The sequence below is a fragment of the Staurois parvus genome, unplaced genomic scaffold, assembly GCF_062004578.1.
Source record: "Staurois parvus isolate SC_StPar_1 unplaced genomic scaffold, SC_StPar_1.0 ptg000147l, whole genome shotgun sequence".
Lineage (NCBI taxonomy): Eukaryota > Metazoa > Chordata > Amphibia > Anura > Ranidae > Staurois > Staurois parvus.
In genome coordinates this window covers 22,386,138-22,413,130 of record NW_028317943.1, presented here as the reverse complement: position 1 = coordinate 22,413,130, position 26,993 = coordinate 22,386,138, and the positions used below count along the sequence as shown (strand labels likewise).

General features: G+C 41.3%; 1 protein-coding gene across 2 annotated transcripts in view; it reads left to right on the top strand.

Annotated features, from left to right (window-relative positions):
- Nucleotides 1–26,993, top strand: part of MYRFL (myelin regulatory factor like) — a 160,456-nt gene that overhangs the window by 48,608 nt on the left and 84,855 nt on the right. For both annotated transcript variants that reach the window (XM_089674114.1, XM_089674113.1), the window contains exons 5-10: nt 4,698–4,786; nt 7,949–8,099; nt 12,959–13,154; nt 15,317–15,393; nt 17,056–17,166; nt 18,453–18,543. In XM_089674114.1, coding sequence (XP_089530240.1) covers nt 4,698–4,786; nt 7,949–8,099; nt 12,959–13,154; nt 15,317–15,393; nt 17,056–17,166; nt 18,453–18,543 — 715 coding nt within the window. The remainder of the gene's footprint in view (nt 1–4,697; nt 4,787–7,948; nt 8,100–12,958; nt 13,155–15,316; nt 15,394–17,055; nt 17,167–18,452; nt 18,544–26,993) is intronic.

Genomic DNA, 26,993 nt, shown 5'->3' with positions numbered 1-26,993 from the left:
CTTGGAGACTAATAAAGGTGCCTGCTGAATTATGGAGGAAATTCTCTCACTGCCTGTATGGTCAGATAACTGCAACCAGAAGTGAGCACATTTTCCCCAACAAGAGCACAGATAGGGAGTATTTTTTTCAATAGAGGAGAGAAAGGTGAGAACCCTCGTAAGTTTTTTTTTTTTTTTTTTTTTTTTTTTTCCTCCTTTGTCATTTGGGTGCCGATTAGGAAGATCACATCACTTTCTGTTGGCACAGGGGTGTCCAACCTTTTGACATTTCTGGGCCACATTGGAAGAATAGGAATTGTCCTGGGCCACACGTAGAATACACTAACAAAAAGATTAGCTGATGAGCAGAAAAAGTCACACAGATCACAAGTTAACAATCACTGATTTACCGTAGATAATGTACGTACCTGAGTAATACGACTTCATTTTTTGTAAAATGTTATCATAAAAGTTAAAGAGGACAACATAAAACTAGTGTGATATTTGACACTGGTTTGCTAAACGAATGCATCAATATATGGTTCGATGGATGTAGTAGCAATTCTCAATGTATTCTCAAGGTGCTCCTCAAATAAGTTTGGTTCTAATTTTGCCCTTTGTATGCTTCATCCTTGAAAATAGTTGCTCACAAAAATAGGTGCTGCTGATGACATGAATAAGGAGTGTGTAGTGGAACACCCGTAAGACCCAGCAGTTTTGTAGGTCCCTAGGTCTTTTTCTGGAACTGCTCCACAGCCAGGCACACATGCACAGTCACTCTGTTGGCTCAAGAAACTATCCAGGGGATGGGTTTTTGATGATTTAATAAAGATTGTACTTGGATAGGGATGAGAGATGGTGGGCTACTCTAGTAACTCCTACCAACAACTCGAGGACACTAAACTTGCTTCTTTGAACACTGAACGCAGTCCCTGAATAGCAGGTATCAGATAGGCTCTGCAATCACAGTATTCAGGAAGTTAAGTCTTTCTCGGTGGACAGTCCAAGCAAAAGTCCTTTCACAAAGAATTAGATAGACTATGCTCTTAAGGACACAGTAATTTCTTTGGAAACGCTCATCTGACCTAACACACAGGAGGGGTGGCGACAGCAGCACCCAGGCTGTAGGATCTCTCACCCTTTTCTGTACTCACTGATGCTTTTGGACAAATGGTTACCTCCTACTAGTATCCCACAGGCACTTGCTCCTAGTAGTACCAGAACAGATCCTCAGACAACAGCCCCTTGGTCATCTCTCAGTAACCTTCAGTAGCTCCGGGCCCTCCAGCCTCCCAGCTGGGTCTCTTCTTGGCAAGCACATGGCCATAGTGCCCAGAATGGGCAAACTACATCCTAGGCTGTGATCTTTTCGTCTGGAAGAAGATTCCACAGCTCTCAGCTGCAGGGTATTTATGCATTCTCCCAGAATCCTCTGTGCCAGGACTCCCAGGGATTGGCTGGGGCTACATAAATATTAGGCTGCTGAATAAAATCTTCTCGCCTTTATTACCCAGAGCCCTCCAGTTTAACAGATGAAAGCAAACCATTATGCAGCCTCTGGAACACAGACCACGCCAAAACAATCAAATGCAGCTCCACTGGTTACAGTGAGTCAGAACTTAAGCTACCTACACTAACACTTATACTACAATCCAAACGGTTAATAGCCCCACTGGACACAGTGGACCAAACTAAATTTGCCTAACAGAACAAATTATTATTATTATACAGGATTTATATAGCGCCAACAGTTTGCGCAGCGTTTCACAATATAAGGGAGGCAGTACAATTACAATACGTTTCAGTACAGAAGGAATATGAGGGCCCTGCTTGTGGAGCTTACAATCTAAAGGAAGGGGGAGGTGATACAAAAGGTGATAGCTGCGGGGGATGATCTGGTGGAGGTGATTCAAGTACAGTTCTTCGGTGGAGGTGGGGTAGGCTTCCTTGAAGTGAGTTTTCAAAGATCGCCTAAAGGCAGACAGGGTGGGGGCTGACCAGACATGCTATGGTAGGGAGTTCCAGAGGATGGGAGGAGCGGAGTGGGCGATTTGGGCGGTATCTGTGGATGAGGTTGGTGACGTAGCTAGGGGCAGTGTTGTGGATGGCTTTGTAAGCTGTGGTTAGTATTTTGAATTTTATACATTGGGTTAGTGGAAGCCAGTGAAGGGATTGGCAGAGAGGGGCAGCAGTCGCTGATCGGTTGGTAAGGTGTATGAGTCTAGCAGCAGCATTCATAATAGACTGAAGGGGGAATAGCCTGTGTAACGGTAGACCAGTGAGGAGGGAGTTGCAGTAATCAAGGCGGGATATAACCAAGACGTTGATAAGTTGTTTTGTGGTGTCATTGGCCAGAAAGGGGCGGATTTTGAAAATGTTTTGGAGGATGAGGCAGCAGAATTTAGCCAGTGAGTGGATGTGGGGCCCAAAGGAGAGGTCAGAGTCTAGGATTACGCCTAGCACCCTGGCATGAGGGGAAGGACCAATGGTTGTGCTGTTGATCTTAATGGTAAAGTCATGAGTGGGGGATCGGGGAGGAGGAAATATTCTAAGCTCAGTTTGGGAAAGATTGAGTTTAAGGTAGTGATGTGACATCCATGCTGATATGTCGCTTAGCAGATTTGTGATATGTGAGGAGATTGAAGGGGTGAGCAGGGGAGCGAAGAGATAGATTTGGGTGTCATCAGCATAGAGGTGGTATTGGAAGCCATGGGAGGTTATCAGTTTGTCCAGGGAAGAGGTATAGAGAGAGAAAAGGAGGGGCCCAAGGACAGAACCTTGGGGTACCTCAACAGAAAGAGGAAGAGGAGCGGAGGAGGAGAAGTTGTATGTGACACTGAAAGCGCGCTGAGAAAGGTAAGAGGAGAACCAGGAGAGAGCAGAGTCGCAGAGGCCGATGGAGTGGAGTTTACTGAGGAGGAGCGGGTGGTCGACTGTGTCAAAGGTAGCGGAAAGGTCGAGTATGAGTATGGAGTAATGGCTGTTGGTTTTAGCAGTTAGTAGGTAATTTAGTGAGTTTTAGTAGAGCAGTTTCTGTGGAATGTTGTGGGGGGAAGCCAGACTGTCGGGGATCAAGAAGGTTGTTGTCGGTGAGGTAGCAGTTCATACGGTTGTGAACAAGGTGGTCGAGAAGCTTGGAGGCAAATTGGAGCAGGGAGATGGGTCTTGAGTTATTCAAACAGGTGGGGTCCAGCGAGGGTTTTTGAGAATGGGGGTAACCAATGCATGTTTGAATGGGGAGGGAAAGGTGCCCATGGAGAGTGAGAGGTTGAAGATGTGGGTTAGAGAGTTTAGGATAGAGCAGGAAGGAGGCTGCAACAGTCGTAAGGGGACAGGATCCAGGGGACAGGTGGTGAAGTAGGCCTTGGAAAGGAGTTCGGTAACTTCCTTGGTGGTAACAGGATCGAAGGAGGAGAGTGTTGAGTTTGGTGTTGGGCCTGGTATGTTGGTTAGAGGAGGAAGCATGACACTGGAGATCTCATCACGAATTGTGTCAAATTAGCTCTACTGACTACAATGGGCCCAACTAAACTTACCTATCCTAGCACCTAACTTTTTTGGGGGGTAGGAGATCCAGTAAAGAGACACTGTCACAATTTTCTTCAGTCAAGTGCAAAAAAAAAAATCAACATTTTTAACTAAGTTTACAATTTTGTTCTGGGCTTCAGGTCGGACACCCCTGTCTTAGGACACCAGGACAGGCTGTGAGGGGAAACTTACTTGACAGGGACACGGGTACCAATAAAAATGTTATACCTCCTTCCCACTGTAACCAGCTGAATCTGGGCTTTAAATATATGATTAGAAGGAAATGTATGATACATTTTTGCCTCCTTAATAATTGTCAGCAGTATTATTTGATTGATATCATGTGAGACATTTTTTATTGTTAGAAAATGTGTGTTTTACCCAGTATTTGATCAATATGTAATGCATATATAATAATATGTACAATATATAGTGAAAAGTGAAGTACAGAATTCAAACTCTACGTAAAAAATATGATTGTTTACGAAATAAAATATATATTTTAGCCTTATCTGATCACTTCATACAATACAAGTTTTCTAGGGCTGATAATTTAATACTTTTTAAAATAGTGTCAAAGCTTTCATAGCATGGCATTTTTTTGTGTGATTACCATTTGTGTCAGCATAACAGTATTTATTGACAGATCACATATATTTAGTGACATATTAATTGTTTACCATTACTTTTTTTTTTTTAGATTTTCCTGGTGGGAAAACAAATTTCCTGTGCAATTCGTCTATAATGCATTGAAAAGGATCTGTAATGAAATATTATATACTGAGACTCCCACCCTAGAAACAAGCATCCTGATTTTAGAAGTCAGAATACCTTATACAGTCAGAGAATTGTATATGGCTGTCAATTTAGCATTAATATTTACAATGTATGGCAGAACATGTAATACGCTTTGAGTAAAAGCAGCTTGTGTCAGGATAAGCGTTTCTCCCATTTTTACTTCCATAATTTCTTAACATACACTTTGAAAATAAGCTCTCAATTTTTTTTCTTTGCTTTGGCTTACTGTAGGAGTATCTAAAATGAGTTTCTAAATGTGCAGCTGTGGGGAAACTAACAATTCTAACACTAGGTGGCACCAACAGTATGCTTAAAATTTTTCAATACTTGTTTAAGGCTTGCACTTTTCAACAATTTCCCTATTAATAATGCAAATGTTACATTTTTTTAAGTTCATTTTCCTCATCAAAGAAAAGGAAACATTCTCACTTGGAAGAAGGAGAGCAATGGCAGCAGACATGGAGCATTGAGACAAGACAAAGTAATTTCATGTTATTTTAAATGTAGTTGGTGTGCATCGCTTACAAATGTTAAATGTTTAAAATGAATGCTTGACATGATTTCCTTGCTGTTAATTATGGGAAGTCTCCCTATAGTCCCAATAAGTATCCTGTGAGTATATTGTATCGCTGAGCTTTTAAGACTTAGATCATAAAGTTGGAGAGGATATGTGGTGGTAAATGGGTGTAGAAGCATTAAATTAAAGGCTTCTTAGGTCTACTAGCCATGGTTCCCATTTAGTGATATAAATTGGGACCCGAAGGTGTGCTTCTGCATGCATATATTCCATAGCATAATGATAACATAGTGCATAGTTAGTCTGGTTGGAAAAAGACACACGTCCATCCAGTTTAAGCAATAAAAAGGAAAGGAAGGCAAAGAAAAAAAACCCAGTGAAGCATGATCCCATTTGCTCAAGCAGGGAAAAAATACCTTCCTTATCCCCAAAGAGGCAATGGAATATACCCTGGATCAACTTTACCTATAAATGTTAGTAACCAGTTATATTATGTGCATTTAGGAAAGAATTCAGGCCTTTTTTTCTTAGATTGCTTTTTAAAGCTGCATTCAAAAATACAATAAATGCACAGACGTACTATATATTGTGGGAACTCGCTTCTTTGGTAGAGCTTTTTTAAGCACACAGCAACTCGCTTTCTTTTTAAAGGGCCTTTTTGCCCACTGTTATTTAAAGAAAAAGTTCCAAAAAAACTTCCCACGCAGGGTTATCCACCATCATACAAAATAAACAACATTCAGCCTTCTGGCTCTCTCAGGTACACCGCTTTATGTCTGTCTCCTACAGACTCCTTCCAAAAGGTTGTTTTTGCACACAGCAAACCTCTAGCACACAGCTAGTCTGGCTTCCACCTCTACTAGGTGAAGCCCACCTGACTTCAAGGCAGAGACCTCTTGTCTGCCAGGGTGGAGCCCTCCTGACTCCTGTCTGCCGGGGTGGAGCCCAGAATCATGGCCTGGCCTCCACAAAAGGCCTGCACACACCTGCACAATCAGCGTGCTGGCTGCTCTCAAAACATGGGCCCAGGATTGGAGATTTCATCCCTCCTAAATCTCTTAGAAATCTCCAGGCTACAGGTCCCAAAACAGGCTTTACAAACCAAAGAGGAAACTGATAAACCAGTTTCCTCTGCATTATGAGAACTGCCTGGAGCCCCTCAACCTGTATAGTTGAGAATCACCGTGATTTTCACCATGGCAGGATACCGCACTTCCACTATCTATATATATATATATATATATATATATATATATATATATATATAGACACACACACACACACACAGTAAATGCACTATATTGCCAAAAGTATTGGGACACCCCTCCAAATCATTAGATTCAGGTGTTTCAATCACCTCCGTGGCCACAGGTGTATAAAATCAAGCACGTAGGCATGCAGACTGCATCTACAAACATTTGTGAAAGAATGGGTTGCTCTCAGGAGCTCAGTGAATTCAAACGTGGAACCATGATAGGTTGCCACCTGTGCAATAAGTCCATGCATGAAATTTCCTTGCTACTAAATATTCCACGGTCAACTGTTAGTGGTATTATAACAAAGTGGAAGCAACTGGGAACAACAGCAACTCAGCCACGAAAAACGACAGAGTGGGGTCAGTATATGCTGAAGCGCACAGTGTGCAGAAGTCGCCAACTGTCTGCAGAGTAAATAGCTAAAGACCTCCAAACTTCGTAAGGCCTTCAGATTAGCACAACAGTAGTGCATAGAGAATGGGTTTTCATGGCAGAGCAGCTGCATCGAAGCCTTACATCACCAAGTGCAGTGCAAAGTGTTGGATGCAGTGGTGTAGAGCATGCGCCACTGGACTCTAGAGCAGTGCAGACGTGTTCTCTGGAGTGATGAATTACGCTTTTCTATCTGGCAATCCGATGGACGTGTCTGGGTTTGGAGGTTGCCAGGAGAACGGTACTTGCCTGACTGCATTGTGCCAAGTATAAAATTAGGTGGAGGGGGGATCATGGTGTGGGGTTGTTTTTCAGGGGTTGGGCTTGGCCCCTCAGTTCCAGTGAAGGGAACTCTTAAGGCGTCAGCATACCAAGACATTTTGTACAATTTCAACTTTGTGGGGACTGTGTGGGGATTGCCCTTTCCTGTTCCAACATGACTGCGCACCAGTGCACAAAGCAAGGTCCATAAAGACATGGGTGAGTGAGTTTGGGGTGGAGGAACTTGACTGGCCTGCACAGATTCCTGAACTCCACCCGATAGAACACCTTTGGGATGAATTAGAGCAGAGACTGCGAGCCAGGCCTTCTCATTTGACAGCAGAAGAGTTGAAGCTGTTATAGTTGGGAAGGGTGGGCCAACTCAATATTAAATCGTATTGACTAAGACTTGGATGCCATTGAAGTTCATGTGTGTGTAAAGGTAGGCGTCCCAATACTTTTGGCAATATACTGTATATACAGTGTCACTGCTGAACTGCATGATGGGGAAAACAACATTTTTTGTTGACAGACTTGTCTTAAGATGGAGGCAAAAATACTATGCATGTCTACCTGCATATCCATATATCATACCAGACTATATTTTTACAAAAGTTTTTAAAATATTAAAGCTGAGGTTTAGGTATGGCAATTTTTCCATTGTTACATTGGTCCAGTATATATGTGCCATTCCTGTGAGATCCTTGTGGAAGCTGAAAATCATTGTAATAGTCACTCCTAATATAATGATTGCAGCTGGTTTCAGGGTCCCGTGCCAACTGGCTGCCCTGCTGCATACTGAACACAGAAGGTCACTTATTGTACTTACATGGATGCTATTCATATTTCCAATGAATGCAAAGTGTTCTCTGATTGGATGAGGTAGAGATTATGATGTCACCGTCCTGCCTATCCACTTCATCCAATCAGAAAATTAATTGTGAGAATGCAGTGTTTTCTGAATGGTGTTGGAAGCTAGTGGACATCACTAGTAGTGGTGCTTAGTACATGGATTTCCATCTTCCATGGGGTTCCCACAGTTATGGCACATTTAGTTCTGCTTTAATTATTTCATAAAAATGCATGGACTGTAAACTAGCATATTCTTTTGACATGCTTTTGATAAAGCACAATGTTCACAACCCTTTTCATTTTAAAGTGTTTATTTTTATTGCAGCTCCACCTGCAGACTGTATTATGGATGTTCATGACTATGAAAGTGATGGGCAAGCTGTGTCTCCCATGGAAAAGTGTTATCAGTCATTAACATGGAAGCCTTACCAGACATCACAATGGGCAACCCTGTACAAGAGCCTAACTGAGGCAATGTAAGTCTGTTTCCTGTTACAGATGCTACCCTTATAGAAAACTGTTATAAAAACAAGTAAAGACTACTGTCCAAAGCAATTTGTGTATAATGTACAGTATGTGTGACAGTGTAAATATATTGTACAAAAAATAATCAGCCTGGTAAAGTAGCGCCAGTAAATTCTGTCAGGCAAGAATATTTTCAGGAGTGGACTGAAACAGAATGCAAAAGGTAAGTGTAAACCTACACAAAAGTATTTTCTAGTGCCTGGCCTAGTCTGGATGCCCATCACTTGTGGTGTCTGAGGCTATTCATTGTTTGGTATGGGTTCCTGTGGGCAGCTCAACATATTCATCTCTGTATCACTGTAATAGCAAAGAAGTCTATACACATTCAGCTGGCCCCATTACTGTACTACAGATATACAGATAGCAGTAATACATAAACTGTAATGGTCACACAAACAGGTGCTGTTTATGCCAGGGAGACATCGTAAAGGGTAACTCCACTTTCATGGAAAAAAATAGAAAATAACAAAATAATAATTTAACATATACAATTGCAACACAAGCCATATTTTAATTGAATGGTATTAAAATTACCTTTCCCTCTCAATCTACAGTGCTGTCGTTTTCTGTAAAAAATATTTCACAATGTTTTTAATACCATTCAAAAGCAAACAGCATACAAAAAGCAAGGATGAAGTACTGTAGTGATCACTGTGGTAAACATCAAAACCAAACCTCTGTCCTTTTTGGTAAGGTATAACAGAAGAAAATAGAACTCCAATACAATGGAACAAATCCCTTTACTTCAAAGGCAATGTATGCTGTAGTTAAGCAAAAATGTGATGCGCTAATTTCTCAAATTGTGAAAACATAAGCTCTAAAAGAAACATGCAGTGTCAGTCCAAAAAAAGGATTGCAAAAATGTGAAATGGTATCAGTCCAATCCAACATACAGTATGTTGTGCTATCATCCAGCAATATTCAACACTGTGCTTGAATTGTGGCCTCATTTCCTGCTCACCTTGAGGTTTGACCTATAAATTATAATAGGCCAAACGCGCTTTTAGAAGGACTAGCCTCCAAATTTCTGATCCATATAGTGTTCCTTCCACGTGCTATATCTTCATTGGACCTTTGGCTCCAAAACCGTGCAAAAAATGCAAAATATAACGTATTACAATTATATCTTTCGTTCGGTGTGGTAGGTCACAGTTCCAAGAATCATGTGGATGGCCACATGGATAGGAACTAATCTAGCCATAGCTGCCAAGTGATTAGATATTTACCGTGCGTGTCAGTGAGAATTGATTTTTTCATTCACTAGCGTACCATGCATGTTTTCTGTAAAATTCATCGCAACATGGCAACCTGGAAGCCTTCTGTACACAGTTGTACAGAAGTCAGGCTCACTGATTTTCCCAGAAGTCAGTACTAGGACAGACTCTGGGCTTCCTCTGTGCAACAAAAATGTCATTCTTGGTGAGATATTACTTCTAAAGGAATGCTGATCCTGCAATTTTCCTCATTAGAACACTGCAATTGCATCAATGATAAAAAAGGCACTCCCATTAGTATTTACTCTGCACATTGACATAGAAAAAAGCAGCTTTTTTCTTCAGAGCAGACACAGGTTGGATTTTTTTCTTCTATAACAAAAGTGGAGTCATCCTTGAAGCTCAAGTTGTTACAGCCCATTACTCTCCACTAAATAAAATTAAAAGTTTTGGGAAGGCGGTTTTCTATGTTTTAGAGGGTTAGATTGTTCTGTTTTATATGGACTCTATCTTGGAATTTTACTTTCCAGCTGGCTCACACCTAGATTTCTATATCCTGAACTGCTGGTTTAAAGCACAGATACAACCACATTTCATAGATTATTTTACTGAAACTGCACAATGCTTGTAAATGATAAATGATGTAAACCATGACATTTATGGATTTGGGTTGGGGACCCACAGGAAGATAGAAGAGGGGATATGGAACAGCAGGCTAAAAGGAAAAAGCCCTTTTCTAAAGCAGTGTGAAGCAGAGAAGTGCTTACTATAATCAGGCAGTATTTGTATGTTAACCTTTAATTGCAAATCCAAAATAATGCAGAATGCACATAAGTGCATGAGAACAAGGGGAAGAGAATACTTATTTGTCACCATATAGAGCAGTGGGGCAAGTATTCTCTTCCCCCTTGTTCTCATGCACTTATGTGCAGTCTGCATTATTTTCGTGTCGGCGGTGGTCGCCAACATGGCGCTCCGTCTGGTTTCCAAAAGTGTGTCATTCCGGAGTCAGATGTAGTGTCAATGCACATGGTGCTTTTGCACTTGCGCAGTTGAGATGAACACCGGGGACCACATGATGAGCGCTATCTTGCTCTCCAGCGGACATTCTCCGCATATGGGAGGAAATACATACATCACACCCACTTTGGAAGCTACAAAAGGCCACTATTGGCATTATCAAACACAGCTTTCAGAATCTAGTTCTATCCTGAGAGGAATCACATATATTGTGCCTGGTGCTGACCCCCTGGAGGGTTGTGGTCTGAACAAAAAAACTAAGCTTAGAATATTCATCTTGAACACTGTTACATTGCTATGCAGTTTATGGTGAGTTAAATGTCAGCAATTACTTTTGCTATTTATATTGTAAAGTTCTGCGCAAACCGTTGGCGCTATATAAATCCTGTATAATAATATTTATTTTAAAAATAGTTTTCAAACTATATAGCTCATATATTTATTTTAATTTTTGTTTTCAATTGTTTTGCTTCAATTTCAGTTAATACTATGTGTTCCAAATGTTCTAACATTCACACTCTAACACTCTAACACTTCAGACTGTTTTCTGTTCATAATGGTGCAATTGTTGGGGCCATATAATATATTGCCAAAGATAGGGCCTGCGTATACACATACCATTGTTTCTACACCATATACAGTATTTACTCCATTGCTTGGTAATAACATGCATATTTAATAGTGTATGATTCAGAACAAAGTTTTATATCATAACAAAATCACTATGCTTCATCTTTTACATTTTTATGCAGTTGAAATCAACAGAAAATAGCTTCTTTTTCACCATTTTTCCTCTTATTTGTAAAAACAAATGTATATAATTTAAAATATGGTGTCCAAAGAAAGTACTGTCTGTCCCCAAAAAACAAGATCAAGAATGGCTATATTGACTTAAAAACAAAGCAGATGATCTATACATGTCCAAAGCTGAAAGCCCTGGGACTCATGAAGATTTATATAAGTTAAAGAGGTTAATAATCTACAATTCTCTGGGTTAGTAACCTTACTATTATTTATACATCAGCACTTTTAATTTAGCACTTTCCAGGAGATACTTGCAACATAAGGGCAGACAGTACAGTCACAATACAATTCAATACAGGAGGCCTGCTTGTTATGGGGGATGAGATGATGGATAAAGTGGAGATATGTTTGTTAGGTGGAGGCAGGATAGGTTTCTCTGAAGAGAAGGGTTTTCAGGGATCACCTAAAAGTGGACAGAGTAGAAAATAGTCAGATTGTGTTAGGGAGTTCCATAGGATGGGAGAGGCTCGGGAGAAGGAGAAATAGAGAATGCATGTTAAAGAGAGGAAAGAGAGCTGCATAGGGAAACAAGGTCTTCTGCTTTCTGTTTGGTGTTTTTTAAAGTTTTTTGCTGTAACCTAACATGACTTTAAAGAGATCAGTTGGCTGCCATTGCTGGCTGTAACATTTATCGTCTGACTTAGAGACCATGTCATCAGACAATTCATTTCAGCCACAATCTTCCCATTTGATTTAAAATATATTGTGTAGGTTATTTACTTGGTAAAGCCACCCTCCTATAGACATCCAAAAGCCCTGAGATTACTGCTGGGTGTCGCCATCTTGGATGTGATGTCAGAAGCTCCAGCTGAAATAGAGCTGCCATTGAAGTGTCACTCTATAGTATTTCCCTTTGCTACTCCCCCAACCACTAGGTGAAAATAGATAGGCAGAGGGGTAGAAAACCTGGGCCATCATAGAGAATATTTAGACACTCCCAGAAGAGGAGATGGCTGTGATGTACAAGGAGGAATGGAGCTGTGCTAGGCAATTTACTCTTCCTCGAGTAGTCAAATCTTCTTGCAGATTCACAGACACATTTCAAGTGAATAAAAAAAAACCACAAGCATTTAAAATACTTGAGTACTTGTCACTGCCCTGGAAAAGTGCAGAGCAAGTAGGACAGGAGAAAGTCAAAACTCCTATTTTACATGCTTATTCTTTGTCATTGACTCAAGTATTGTAAGAAGTCAGTCAGCATGACAGTCAGGCATTGTTAGGACAACTCAGCAGTGGCAGCCTCCCAGTTTCTCTGGCATTTTTCTTTTACTTGTACCCAGTCAAAAAAACACTAGACAGATAGCATGCCCAACCTTTTACTGGTTTTGGAACCTCTTGCACTTGATAGAGATGGTTTAAAAAATTTTTTTTTTATATCATATCTTTTTAATCAATATTCTTTTATGAAAACCTTTGACCAAATTGCATAAAAGGAAGCGTATCATCATCTTTGTTTAGATCTGGGTTAATGAAAAAGCATTTTGGATCTTATAAGAGCAAAATTCCGGGCCAGGCAACAATATATTGCCATTTTACGGTTTTTGTTATCTTAAAATAACTATTGCTTTGCAAGCCAGGATGATAAAATAATAAAGTTCTTGGGAATATTATTAAATAATGATACTTTCAGCCACAAAGAGCTGTCTGTAGTTATGGCTAGGACAATGAAAGTGCTCTATGGGTCTTATCGGTGAAATCTGACCTTGCTTGTGTTTAAAACAGACTGAAGTTTGTTTTCCTGTTTTACTGTAACAGACTATTCTTTCTTTCAGTCCTGCTGTGGGGTACCGAGTAATCACTGACAAAGGATTCAACTTCTCAACTGTAGATGATACCTATGTATGCCAGAAGAAGAACCATTTCCAGGTCACAGTACATATCAGGGTGCTTGGACATCCGAAATATATCAAAACACAGCTGGGCTTCAGTCCAATTGAAAGTTTTTATATGAAAGTGTTTGGTGTCAAGGTAAGGTGTCTTTACTGCAGACGGAGGGTCTACATCCAAACAAATGATTGCAAAACAAAGCTCTTTAGAAAACTGGCTTTAAATATACCATACTTTCATATATGAAATATTATAAAATATGCCTGCACATTAACTGGAAGATGTAGAAAGTACTGGGTCCAATGGAAAGAAAGACAAATGATTTTCACTCAGATCTGCAAGTGATGTGGTACCCTTTTAGTTTAGTGTATTAGCAAAGCATGTTTAAAAAGAAAAGTCTGATGAGATTCATTGTGGTTTTCAAGCATAACACTGTATAAAACAGAAGGTGGTTGGACAGTTGCCAGAGGCTTTGAATAATCTATCCTGTTTGACAGCTGAAGTAGTTACATCCCAGAACAAAAGGCTTTATTGAAAGAGAATGTGATCAAATCATAATTTGGGAATTGTCGGAGTAGTTAAAAAAAAGACTATAAAAACAGACCTAATATACAGATGCATCTCAATAAATTAGAATATTATCAAAAAGTTAGTTTATTTCAGTAATTCAATTCAAAAAGTAAAACTCATATTATATAGATTTATTAAACACAGAGTGATCTATTTCAAGCATTTCTTTCTTTTAATTTTGATGATTTTGGCTTACAGCTAGTGAAATCCCAAAATTCAGTAACTTTGAAAATTATAATATTACATAAGACTAATAAAAAACATTATTTTTAATACAGAAATGTTGGCTTACTGAAAAATATGTCCATGTACAGTATAGTGTGCACTCAATACTTTGTTGGAGCACCTTTTGCATGAATTACTGCATCAGTGCGGCATGGCATGGAGGCTATCTGCCTGTGGCACTGCTGAGCTGTTATGGTTGCCCAGGATATTTTGATAGCAGCCTTCAGCTTGTCTGCATTGTTGGGTCTGGTGTCTCTCATCATCCTCTTGACAATACCGCAGAGATTCTCTATGGGGTTTAGGTCAGGCGAGTTTGCTGGCCAATCAAGCACAGTGATACCATGATCATTAAACCAGGCAATGGTACATTTGGCAGTGTGGACAGGTGCCAAGTCCTGCTGGAAAATGAAATCAGCAAAAAGCTGGTTAGCAGAGGGAAGCATGAAGTTCTCTAATTTCCTGGTAGAGGGCTGCGCTGACTTAGACTTGATAAAACACAGTGGACCAACAACAGCAGATGACATGGCTCCCCAAATCATTACTGACTGTGGAAACTTCACACTGGACCTCATGCAATTTGGATTCTGTGCCTCTCCACTCTTCCTCCAGACTCTGGGACCTTAATTTCCAAATGAAATGTAAAATTTAATTTAATCCCAAAAGAGGACTTTGTATCACTGAGCAATAGTCCAGTCTTTTCTCTCCTTAGCCCAGGTAAGACGCTTCTGACGTTGTCTGTGGTTTAGGAGTGGCTTGACAGTTGTAGCCCATGTCCTGGATACATCTGTGTGTGGTCGCTCTTGAAGCATTGAAACAGCCAAAGTCCACTCCTTGTAAATCTCCCCCAAATTCTTGAATGGCCTTTGCTTCACAATCCTTTCAAGGCTGCGGTTATCCCTGTTGCTTGTGCACCCTTCTTCCTTCCACACTTTTTTCCTTCCACACTTTTTTCCTTCTACTCAACTTTCCATTAGTATACTTTGATACAGCACTCTGTGAACAGCCAGCTTCTTTAGCAGTGACCTTTTTTGACTTACCTTCCTTGTGGATGGTATCAATGACTGTCTTCTGGACAACTCTCAAGTCAGCAGTCTTTCCCATGATTGTGTAACCAACTGAACCAGACTGAGAGACCATTTAAATGCTCAGGAAACCTTTACAGGTGTTTTGAGTTAATTAGCTGATTAGAGTGTGACATCATGAGTCTACAATATTGAACTTTTTCACAATATTCAGTTTTTCTGAGATACTGAATTTTGGGTTTTCACTATCTGCAAGTCATAATCATTAAAATTAAAAGAGAGAAATTCTTGAAATATATCACTCTGTGTGTAATGAGTCTATATAATATGAGTTTCACTTTTTGAATTGAATTACTGAAATAAATTAACTTTTTGATATTCAAATTTATTGAGATGCACCTGTAATACCAGTACGACACATTGTAATGTATATATTTTAGTTTGCCACCCAAAAAAGCAAACACATATGTTTCTTGCCACATTTAGGTTGAGGCTATGAACCAGAAAATTACTATTGAGCAATCTCAATCGGATCGCAGCAAGAGGCCTTTCAATCCTGTTACGTAGGTATCTTTCTCGTATGCTGTTCAGACAAAGGGCTGTTTGCCATATCTGTTTTTTTTATTGAATATTTTATTATGGAAGAGTTAGATATTTTAGAAGTGACCGCTTAACAAGCAAGTGTGTGCCTAACAAGTGTGTATTATGTGCTGCTTTTTACTAAAAATCTTTGTTCAGGATTTCTGATTTCACTTGTTGCATATTAGTTTGCAGTCAGTGACTCAGAAAGCACTGAAATCAGAGAATGAAAATGACAGTTGTGCAACTGGCACATGGACTTGGACAGTGCATTGACCTTTTGTAGATAAGGATGATATAACATGATATGGATTGTGCTTACTCGAAGCTTATTGGATTATTTGCATGATTTGTGAATTGATTTGCCTAACTGTCGGTTACTTCATGGACGTCGCTAGCATTGGATGCCTGAGGGATGTGTTCCACACTTCTTGCACGGTGCCCTGGTCTCGATGTCATGACCTCCCCCGTTTTCTTTTTTAATTTTAGTTCCACCATAGCAGAGTCATTAGCACTGCAGCTGCTCACAGACCTCGGACAGCATGGCCCGACTGTCAGATCTCGGACGCCATGGCCCGACTGTCAGATCTCGGATGCCATGGCCCGACTGTCAGATCTTGGACACTGCGGCTGCCCAAAGCTTAAGGAGGCTTCTGGTGTATCACGACACAGCTGAGGGGAGGACATCCCCTCACTCTAAACTGACATGGTATCTGCTCGGTGGACTTCAGGGAGTAAAGGCGGATAGAGGTGTATTGGGAGGAGGGAGAGAAGTGAACTGGAGGGGAAGAGATGTGCATTCCTGACTTCTGCAGTCTGTGTGGTACGAACTCTTGGCCTTTGCTTTTTTCAGGCTTTTTGTTCCTTTATTTCTACCTGGTGATCCTGCCATTAACACACTACTGTCCTAGGGTGACAGCACTCACTGTGCTCATAGAGGTGCAGCATTGTCACCCTAGGCTGCTCTACTGATTTAAAGTACACACCATTCCCACTTCTCATCTCCATTACACAGTGGGGAAGGCAGATAACATTGTTTGAGATTTCAGTTCTGTGCATTAGACAATACAAGATTTCTAGAAGGATCAACAGGAATTTTGCTTTACTTGGGGACAGGGGTGGACTGACAACTCATGGGGCCCCCGGGCAATAGGGGATCATGGGGCCCCTGTGTCCTTGTCCAAACTCAAAAAAGCCTATGAAAAAGGTACCAGGTGCATCTCATGGGGCCACCTACTGACCCTGGGCCCTTGGGCAGTGCCCGAGTTTCCAAATGGTCAGTCCACCCCTGCTTGGGGGAATTGCACTTATCCAGAAAATGAATGCAGTTACCACATCTACAGTATAGACAGTTTCTTCAAAGTGGACAGAAACTCACTTTTTAAGTAGAATAGGAAAATGTTGGAATCTTTGTAATGCTTTTATTATTGTCTGTGCCTTCTTGTTCTGGTGACTATTGTTCCCTCAGTTTCTTTATATTTTATCAGAGAGAGAAAGGAAAGAATAGTTACAGACTATAATAATACCTGAATAAGGGATCTAGGTTCTAGTGAAAAGTTCTGGCTGGGGGTGGGCTTTAACATAAACCATACAAATGTTTGCCATTCCTTTTCTGTATATCAAGCAATGTTCTTTTTCTTTTATAGGGTAAATTTACCCCCAGATCAGGTCACTAAAGTAACGCTGGGAAGGTTACATTTTAGTGAAACTACAGCAAACAACATGAGAAAGAAAGGGAAACCAAATCCAGAGCAGAGGTAAAAATGGACATTTCAGCTGAATGTCTTCATTCTTATGACAAAAATACATATATCGTACTTCTGTTTCAAGCTGAACTTTTAAAAAAATAATGTTCTTTAGCAAGGAACGTACATTCCACATTAATAATTAACCTACCAAAATTAGTGTGTGCTGTAAATTGCCTCCAGCATTGTTCCTGTTCTTACTGGATGCTGCCATTTTGTTGAAGCCCAGAGCCCTGAGCAGCAGTTAAAGCAGAACTAAACCCTCCTATCCTTTACAGCCAAGGAATCTGCCATCTATTTGATCTGCAACTACCAAGGAGCTGTACATATGATCAGTTTTAACACTAGTCATTTGATGTTTGACAGATTGTTTGAGATCACAAGCACATGTGACAGCATTCCTGGCATGTACCGGGAATGTAATTGTTTTTTGAAACTGTTAAATCAATAGGTTTAGTTCCACTGTAATCTTTAGCCTGCCAGCAGATTGGCCTCTACAAATTTGGCACAGTGCCTAAAAATTGAGAGCAACTGGGCATGTGCAGAGCAGGACAAGACAGTGTATTACTGGATTTTAAACAGTATGGGCACTTATTTTTAATGTTTTACAAAGCTATACCTGCAAAAGGGGCCAGGCTGAAGTGATCTAGCATGACTTAATTTTCTGACTAAAGTTCCACTTTAATCATTCTAATTTTGTAAAATTCATATTTCAGTTTAACTTGAATGACTTGGATATGGCAGAAATATTTCTTCATGTAAACAAAGGTTTTTTTTTGTGCTTTCAAGTGTTCCTGCTTGCCTTGTAACATCTAATATGGATTGAAGTTGCAACCCCCTATGAAATGACCTTGTGTTTAAAGTGATACCAAAGGCTCATTTTATTTTACTTAAAAGAGGCTTATACTTGTGCTATGAGATGATATTGCACAGAGCTGCCTCTTACCTCCTCTTCTGGGGTACCCTCTCCATTCCTCCTCTCCTGAGTGTGTCCCCATAGCAAGACTCGGCCCCACCTCCCACCTCACAGGAGTTGATTGACAGAAGCAGAAGCCAATGACTCCCACTGCCTGGTAGAGCAGAGAGAGAGAGAGAACCAGCGCTGCTGCAAATGGGCACAGCACTGAATCGATAGAGGACTCGGGTAAGTATTTACAGAGGGGGTGGGGGAAGCTAGTAGTGGAAGTTTTTTTTCTACCTTAATGCAGGTAATACATTAAGGTAACAAAAAAAGTTTAGCTTTAGAACCACTTTAAGTATGTTGGTGACCTAATGTGTTCCCCATGTTGTTTATGTAGGTACTTCATGTTGGTGGTCAGTCTATATGCTGTAAGTAATGAAGAGTCCTTCCTGGTGGTGGCCCATGTCTCTGAAAGGATCATTGTAAGGGTAAGCGTACATGTCCATGTATATTTAGGTACAGCCAATACTTGAATTTAAAATATTATGTAGAAAATATTATATAAGGTAGTATCCAATCTACGTTCAAATAAGCATTGCTTTGTTATTGTTTAAAGTGGTTATAAAGGCTGAAGGTTTTTTATCTTCATGCATTCTATGCATTCTATGCAGTAAGGTAAAAAACCTTCAGTGTGCAGCTCCCCCCGCAGCCCCCAATAATACTTATCTGAGCCCGATCCAGCTTACAGGACAACAATCTAAGTGCCAGGAGACTGAGAGCAATAGGCACTGGGATCAACTAACAGGGATTTTCTTTTCTTTTTTTTACACTGTTCTTGTTTATAACAGTGATTATCACTGGGATAAGCAATAGCTTTAACTGTCATTAATGACAGCTTGCTTTCTATTGTGATGCTGTGATTGGCTACACCTAAACACATGGTATAGGGTGCCAGGTACCTTGTGATAGCTGTGGGCCAATCACATCATCACAATAATAAGCAGCCTGTCATAAACGGCTTTGATTCATGACAGTTTTGCTTGCATGTAATCAAATGACAGTTACAGAATCGCTCCAGTGCGCATGTGCTGGGTGACGTGCCAGCACGTTGCCTAGCCTGTACCTGCCACCTGCCAGCAGTATTCTGGCCGGGTGCCAAGTGGTAAACAAAGTCCTGGGTTCTTCAGGTTCTGGCAAATTTCAGCCCATTGCCATGAAATTGATCTGATCTCATTCTCTCAAAAATGTCTCTTGTGATCTAGAAAGACTAGCTCCAGGTTGCTGATGCAGCAGTTTTTGTGGACCTTCTGGAGCAGGGATGTCAAACTGGCAGCCCTCCAGCTGTTGCGAAACTACAAGTCCCATCATGCCTTGATCTTTGGGAGTCATGCTTGTAACTGTCAGTCTTGCAATGCCTCATGGGACTTGTAGTTTGGTAACAACTGGAGGGCCGCCAGTTTAACACCTGTGTTCTAGAGGGTGTCAGAGTCCTGCTCTCACCCAATCACAAGGGTTAAGGTGTGGGATTTAGGAGTATTTGTTTGTTTGTTTTTTTGTTTTTTTTAAGCAACCAGAATGGTAGTTCATGGTACATGTACAGCATATGACAGAATGGTACACATATGCACAGCAACAGAAAGTCACAGTAGTGTTCCGTCAAGTCAAAAATAGTCAATAAGTACTCAAAGACAGTTCTTTAAGATCAAAGGGACTCTGAAGGTACAAATCCAGGCTAGGGAACATTTAATTTGCAGATATATCAAGGCATTGAACGAGGAAGAAGAAAGTTTTAATTCTGTTGTTCACGCCAGCCAAATCATATTTCTTAGGACAGTTCCTATTAAGATATATTGGCTTAGACATAGGCCACACAGTGTTAATTGAGTTTTCCCATGAGGCTACTGAAGGGGGAAAGGGTGCATTGCTTTTTTATCATAGTATAATAGATAGGAAGCAAACAGTTTAGTGCTTCGAGGTCTTTGCTCATCATCTTGTATGCCCAAAAGTGTCAGCTTTGGAGACATTGGAAGGGACAGTTGAAAACAGATATTGATGAGTTCAAAGACATCTGTCCAGAACTGCTTTATCTTAGGGCAGCTCCAAAACATGTGGAAGTATGTACCTACAGGTGAGTGGCAGTGCAAGCAGTTAGGGGCTCTCTAAGGGTAGATTCTGTGCAATCTCTGGGGAGTATAGTAAACCCTATGTAAACATTTGGTTTGTATTCGTTTATCCCTAGAGGAGACAGCAAGTTTAGAGCTGTCCTCAAAGCAATCCTCCCAGTCTTCCCTGTCCAGAGAAAGAATGTCAGCCCTCCACACCTCCCACAACTTCTTAATCTTAGGGGAATCAAGGCTAAGTAACACCAGGTAAAGGGATGAAAGAGGCTTGGACAAAGATTCATGACCTCCTCAATGGGATCAATGGCCAGCTCTGGGGGGAAATTGAATCGAGCAGCAAGACACAACTGATGTAATGGAAATACATCCACCTGGGTAGCCCAAATTTAACAGGTAGATCCCTGTAGGGTAAGAGAACTCCGGTGGGAATAACATCCTGGAACATCTTAATGCCATTGGGATCCAGTATAGATCTAAAGTGTGATAGGGAGGGGTCACCCCATAGCGGCTGATATGGTGACCAGTGATTGGGTTTCAAAAATTATCTTCTGGCAGACGCCCATACCTTAAGGGTTGTCCTGGTAGGATGTAGAGGGCTAACATAGGCCTCGGGGCCCCTATACACCAAGTTCCTAAGCTCCGTAAGCGAGACCAACAGAGCAGCCTCCAAACAGACAGCTGCATTATCCCGGGAACTCATAAACTACCAACAGACTGAGACCAAGATAGCAGCTCAAAAGTAGGCCAGAAGATTAGGCAATGCCAACCCTCCACATTTCACAGGTAGACATAAGATAGATTTCGCTAAACGAGGGAGAACTCCCTCCCCAGATGAAAGTGCTGACAAAACAATCTACTTCCTTAAAGAATGAGGCAGGTATCTAGGCATGGCAATTTAAGAATATATAATTAAATTTAAGGGGAAAGGACATTTTGAGAAGGTTTATACAGCCCATTAGGTTCAGAGGTAGAGTTCCCCAGCAGGAGCATCTATCACGTAACTGTGAAAGCAATGGTTGTAAGTTAAGGCCATAGAAACTAGTGGGATCCCCTTGAACCCTTATGCCTAGATACTTAAATTCATTGACACACATCAGCGGAATAATCGCTGCTGTCTCCCGCTCCCGAAGATCTAAAGGAAACAGGACAGACTTCAACCAGTTCATCTGGATGCCTGAAAAAATGCACAAACCCGTCGAAGAGAGCAAGTACAGCCCGCAGGGAGGAATTTACATCATTCAGATACAAAAGGACATCGTCCGCATAAAGCAAAATTTTTTCCTCCAAAGGATCAACCCCAACCCCTCGACAAGATGGGAGTGCTTAATCAAGATGTCCAGCAGCTCCAGAGCCAGGGAAAAAAAGAAAGGAGACAGAGGGCAGCCCTGTCGAGTGCCCTGCTTTAGGGGAAAGAGATCCTTTTGTTGGTGCATATGTGAGCATGCGGTGCCCAGTAAAGCATGCTCAACCAACTAAGGAATTGAGACTAAAATCCAAATATGGGCATCACCTCCCAAAGGTATCCCCATTCAACGGATTCAAATGCCTTCTCGGCATCCAGAGAGGCAATGACTCTCATGCCCCCATTGTTGTGGCCAAAAAGGCATCTAAGATTTATGTTTGTGCCCTTACCAGGCATAAATCCAGTCTGATCTACATGGATAAGATCATCCAGAATCTTTGATAATCAGTCAGCATTTTTGCCAAAATCTTTGCTCCCACGTTGAGCAAAGATATCGGCCGATAAGGGGCACAATCTTCAGGATCCTTGCCTGGCTTGGGCACCAACACAGGTACTGCTTCGGACATAGACTCTGATAGGGAACCCAGGAAGGAGAACTGGGCAAATAAAGATGGTGAGCCTAGGAGCCAATAGGTCCTGATATAAGTAATAAAATTCCACAGGAATCCTATCCTCCACAGGGGCCTTACCGGGCTGAAGTTGGGCAATAGCTTCCTGCACATCTTCAAGGGATGTGTCCTATTCGAGTCTGGCACTAGTGTCAGGGTCAAGAGTGGGGAATGCATTCTGGTCCAGATAAGCACCAAGGTCTGAGGTGTCATTCCCCCCGGGTAGAGTATAATGTCTGGCAATATTGCAAAAACCTACGGTTCTGAAATTTTTTTTATAATATTACAGCAGACCCTCCCACAATGTCAGTTTCATAAATATAGCCATATTTCTGAATTACCATATTGTACATTCAGGTAAGCAACCTGAATTATTAAACAGAATTAAGTCCTGAGTTGATGGAGGCTAATCACGAGGTCTCTCTTTTGTCTAGATTCCTCAGAGTATTGTGCCCCACTATCTTGCCACACCTTGTAAGATGGCACTGTTTAGTTTTAAAATCATTGTTATTTCATTATACTGGATGTGTTCTATAAAGATATAGCCAGAGTTTTGAAAATTAGATATATTTGGAGAACTGGGCTGTTTCAGAAGGGCAGCTAAGAGTCACAGAGAGCCAGACCTAACTGTGTATTGGTCTTAATGCTTTATGATGATCATTTACTACGAGTATTCAGGCCTCTTAAGCTTTTATTGCATGCCTGATACCAGCTAACAGATGTACTTATCTGGTCTAGAGTGCGTCAATAACTAAAATGTTTAACACACATCTTTTAAAGTAGTCATTAGCAATTTATGGCAGACTATAGCCTATATGAGCAAACCTGCCAGATCCCATTAGCTAACCTAAGGCCCTGCTTCCCTGTTTCAATGGAATTTATGATACTGATAGGCTGTGTGATCTCTGCTAAGATACTTTAAAGGATAAATTCACCTTTAAATAAATAAATGTACCTCTTTTGGTAGTTAAAAAGTAATGTGCATTTATTTTTTTTACTTGGAGCCTAGAAAGCGTTGCATCCGCAATCAGCAGATTGCGAGTGCCATGCAGGACTCCTGCAGAAATGTCAGTGTATCTGTCTGTCTGTACCTTGTTTGGACAGGCAGATACGCACTGACAGGAAAAGACAGTGATATAAGGAGGACTGAACTGTAAAGGGGTAGTGTAATGATTGCAGTGCCCCTTTACAGTGCAGTCCCCTTTTATCACAGTGCCCCTAGCAATCGCAGCCCCCCATCACAGTGCTCCTTGCAGTCATGCCCCCCCTTTTCTTTACTTGCTAATCACGGTGCCCTCTTTTACGCTCTGCCTCGCCTGCACAGTCCTACCTTTGGCAGGGCAGAGGCTGGATACAGCCTGTGTGTCCTCTCCAGGGTCTCCCACCCCACCAACGATGTCATCCTATCAGCAGGGCAGGGGGTGGGAGGAGTTGCAGATCATGCTCATGTTAACAAGTGGGTGATTAACCTCTTGTTAATATGAAAATACTCCCACTGTCTGCGCAGACCTCCCGCTCCTCCCACCCCCTGCAGGGTGGGAGAATCGGGAGGAGAGACAGGCATATGCACATAGTGGGAGGTGAGCAGCGACTGCAGTCTGCGTTAGCCCTGTCTGGACCATCGTTGCCGCAGTCATCAAGTTACCAACCGGTCCATGGCCCGGGGATTGGGGACGCTTGCATTAGCCAGCCCTGTGGCCTGGCAAATGCCTGGTGTGCCCAATGGCCAGTCTGGTCCACTTCTTACAGTGCACGTCTGTAAGTCCTGGCAAACAGTGCACAGGCTGAAATCTTAGATCAACAGTTGTTGAAATCTTGCCCTCCGGGAGATTTACCCCTCTTCCTGACAAGGCCATTTTTTACAGTATGGCTCTGCGTTATTTTAACTGACAATTGCGCGGTCATGCAACGCTGTACATAAATGAAATGTTTTTTTATCCCACAAATAGAGCTTTCTTTTTGGTGGTATTTTTTCACTTTTGCAGTGTTTACTTTGTGCGCTATAAACAAAAAAAAATAGACCTACATTTTTGAAAAAAAAACAGCATTTTTTTCTACTATAAAAACATATCCAATAAAAAAAATTTGAAAATCGAATTTCTTCATAAATTTAGGCCAAAATGTGTTCTGCTTCATGTTTTTGGAAAAAAAAAAAAATCCCAATAAGTGTATATTGATTAGTTTGTGCAAACGTTATAGCGTCTACAAAATATGGGAAGTATAGTGGAATTTTTTTTATTTATGTTTATACTAGTAATGATGGTGATCAGTGACTTGTAGCGGGACTGCGATATTGCGGCGGACATTTTCACATTTGTTGACACTTTGTGGGAGCGAGTGACACTAATACAGTGATCCGTGCTAAAAATATGCACTGATTATTGCACTGATACTGGTTGGGAAAGAGTTAACATCTAGGGTAGTCAAAGGGTTAACTGTGTGCCTAGCTATGTGTTTGGTGTACACTAGGTGGTGCTGTTACTGGGGGAAGTGAAGAATCGTTTTCCCAGCCTTGCAAGGTCACGCAATCCTTCACTTCCCTCCCTGTCAGAACAGAGCTCTGCCTTGTTTACATAGGCAGAGCTTTTTTCTTTGTCCTGCCTGACGATTGGCTGGTGCCGGCATGCACGTGCAAAATTGCGTATATATACACGTGATTTTGCACAGGAGGGCAGCCCTGTAGCATTAAAACTGCCATAGGGCAGTCTTCAGGTGGAAAGGCAAAAAAGCATGTTTGGTATCACTGCACATGCTGGAATGAGAGCAATAATTCTAACTGATGGGCTTATAGGTTTTTAAAGCATTGCATACTGATAATTTTGGATACCATAAATTTAAGGCTTGACAAATTTTGTATCTATTTACTTGTTGCAGTCAAATTTTTTTTTTTATATTTTACCAACAATTTGGTATTCTATTGTGTTTATGTGCACTAAAATTCATTTGAGTGTTTTTTTAAACTGCAAATATATATTTGAAAAAGAGTAAAACAATTATTGTGTGACATAAAAAATGGCAACTGGCACCAATATTTTCTATACGGTTTCTGTTTTCAGAAAATATATGTTTTCTGATTGTTCATTAAAGTATTAGTTTACCTTTTCAGAAAAAAATGAAAAGGTGAACTAACACTATACGCCCTCTCCACCCCCGGTCTCCACTGAACACTTACCTCAGGCGATGCTGAACTGTCCGAGCCTATTTTTTCTGAAAAAGGTGGGCTAAAACTTTAAGGCACACAGGATAGAAATAATTCTGAGATAATGGGTTATACTGTGGATCCGAGAGATTGGATACTTGCAAACAACAATTTGTAAGATCACCAGGTATAACTCCTCCCACTCCAATCACTGTGAGGAACACAAAGGGCCGGATTGTAATGTGACCTTCAGGCACTGGGCTATGCTGTGGCACTCTCCAGACACTTTGTGTACAGTTCCAGGGCTGCAATACACCCATCTGGTGGAATCCAAAGTTTCTGAAGACTCCCTCAGGATTTTACACCCTAGAAGGGTGCTGACTATCTGGTATATGCATATTACCCCGCCTCGAATTCTGCTGGCTATCTAGGCTGCCACTTGGTAAATAACAGGACTTGTCCTTGATAAAAGTGGTGCCTGGCACCCATACAGACTGTATTTCTACATTTAATTAATGGCTGTGTACTGCAACATATTTTGTGTCACAGACACTCTATGCTGGTACCGCAAAAATTTTTAATATTGCACACTTCCTCTATTTCTCACACGCTCTGCTTGTGAGATCCAGCCCTGTCTTTGCAACATCCAAGATCTATCATCCTTGCTGCAGCCTTGCAATGACTTGACCACAGATAGCTATTAACCCTTCCTGCTTCAGCATTTGGTTTGTGCGTGCCCATTATTGGGAATTTCCTCACTTATATACTAATAATATGGAGAATCAAAACCACAAGAGTAGTGGTACTGCAGGCCTTTCCAACTTGAAATCCACTAACTGCTCCAGTGTAGCGGACTTGACACTGATAGCCAATGGGCCATTTCCTGCCTTACAAGACTAACGGTTAATGTAGAGGAAAGTCCTAGTGTTTAAATATCCTGTGGATAAAAGATTAGAAGCCTTTCCAAAGCCTTATTCTCCTTAATGGAGCCTGGCTTGCAACTTAAGATGAGCACAAGTGTGGTTTGAACTTGGGTTCTTGCTGAACTCAGAAGGGAACGGTTACTCCCGCCCAATAAACTGCGGGCATTCCCCACTCCGCAGCTGCATGTGAACAAAGGGACGGGGATACTTATGATATCATTGACCTAATATATGTGTGTCTCTGGAAAAACTAGCAAACCTCTGCGCTTCTCTGGCACAGCCCCTCCAGAGCACGAAAGATTTCAGGGTTTCAACTTAAATCTGTTCACTGTTTCCAAAGCAAAAGGGGACATTTACCCCACACTCTATCTAAAGGTTCTACAACCTTTTGGTACAATCATTCTGTATGTAATCTACAAGGTCAGAAATTGCTTTCTTCCATTTGGGGACTTTCAAGGATGCTTACTTGTCCCCATCTTTCCAACACTTCAATAACGCCTGCATTTTGTCGTGGACACCAAGGTGCTAGTCCCCGTACTTGTTCTGCTCCGCACTTAGGGCATTCCCATAGTGAGACCTTCTACTGAGGGAACAGTCAGCACAGACTCTGTCAGTCAATGTCTGACCAACTGTCCAAACAAGTGGTTTGCATGGATCCTGAACCTACAGAAGTCAGTGCTGGAACCAGCTCATCGCTTGGAGTATCTAGGTTTCAGGATGCTTTTCTTCTAGAAGAAAAGCTCCTCAATCTGCCATCCCATGTTCAGATTCTGCAGTCAAGGAGCCATTCCACCTTCTGCCAAGATGGTTGTAGGCTTAATGGTCACTTTCTTTGAGACACTTTCGTATATCCAATTCCACCCCAGACATTCTTGCTGCATGGAACACAAAGGCGCATTACTTCA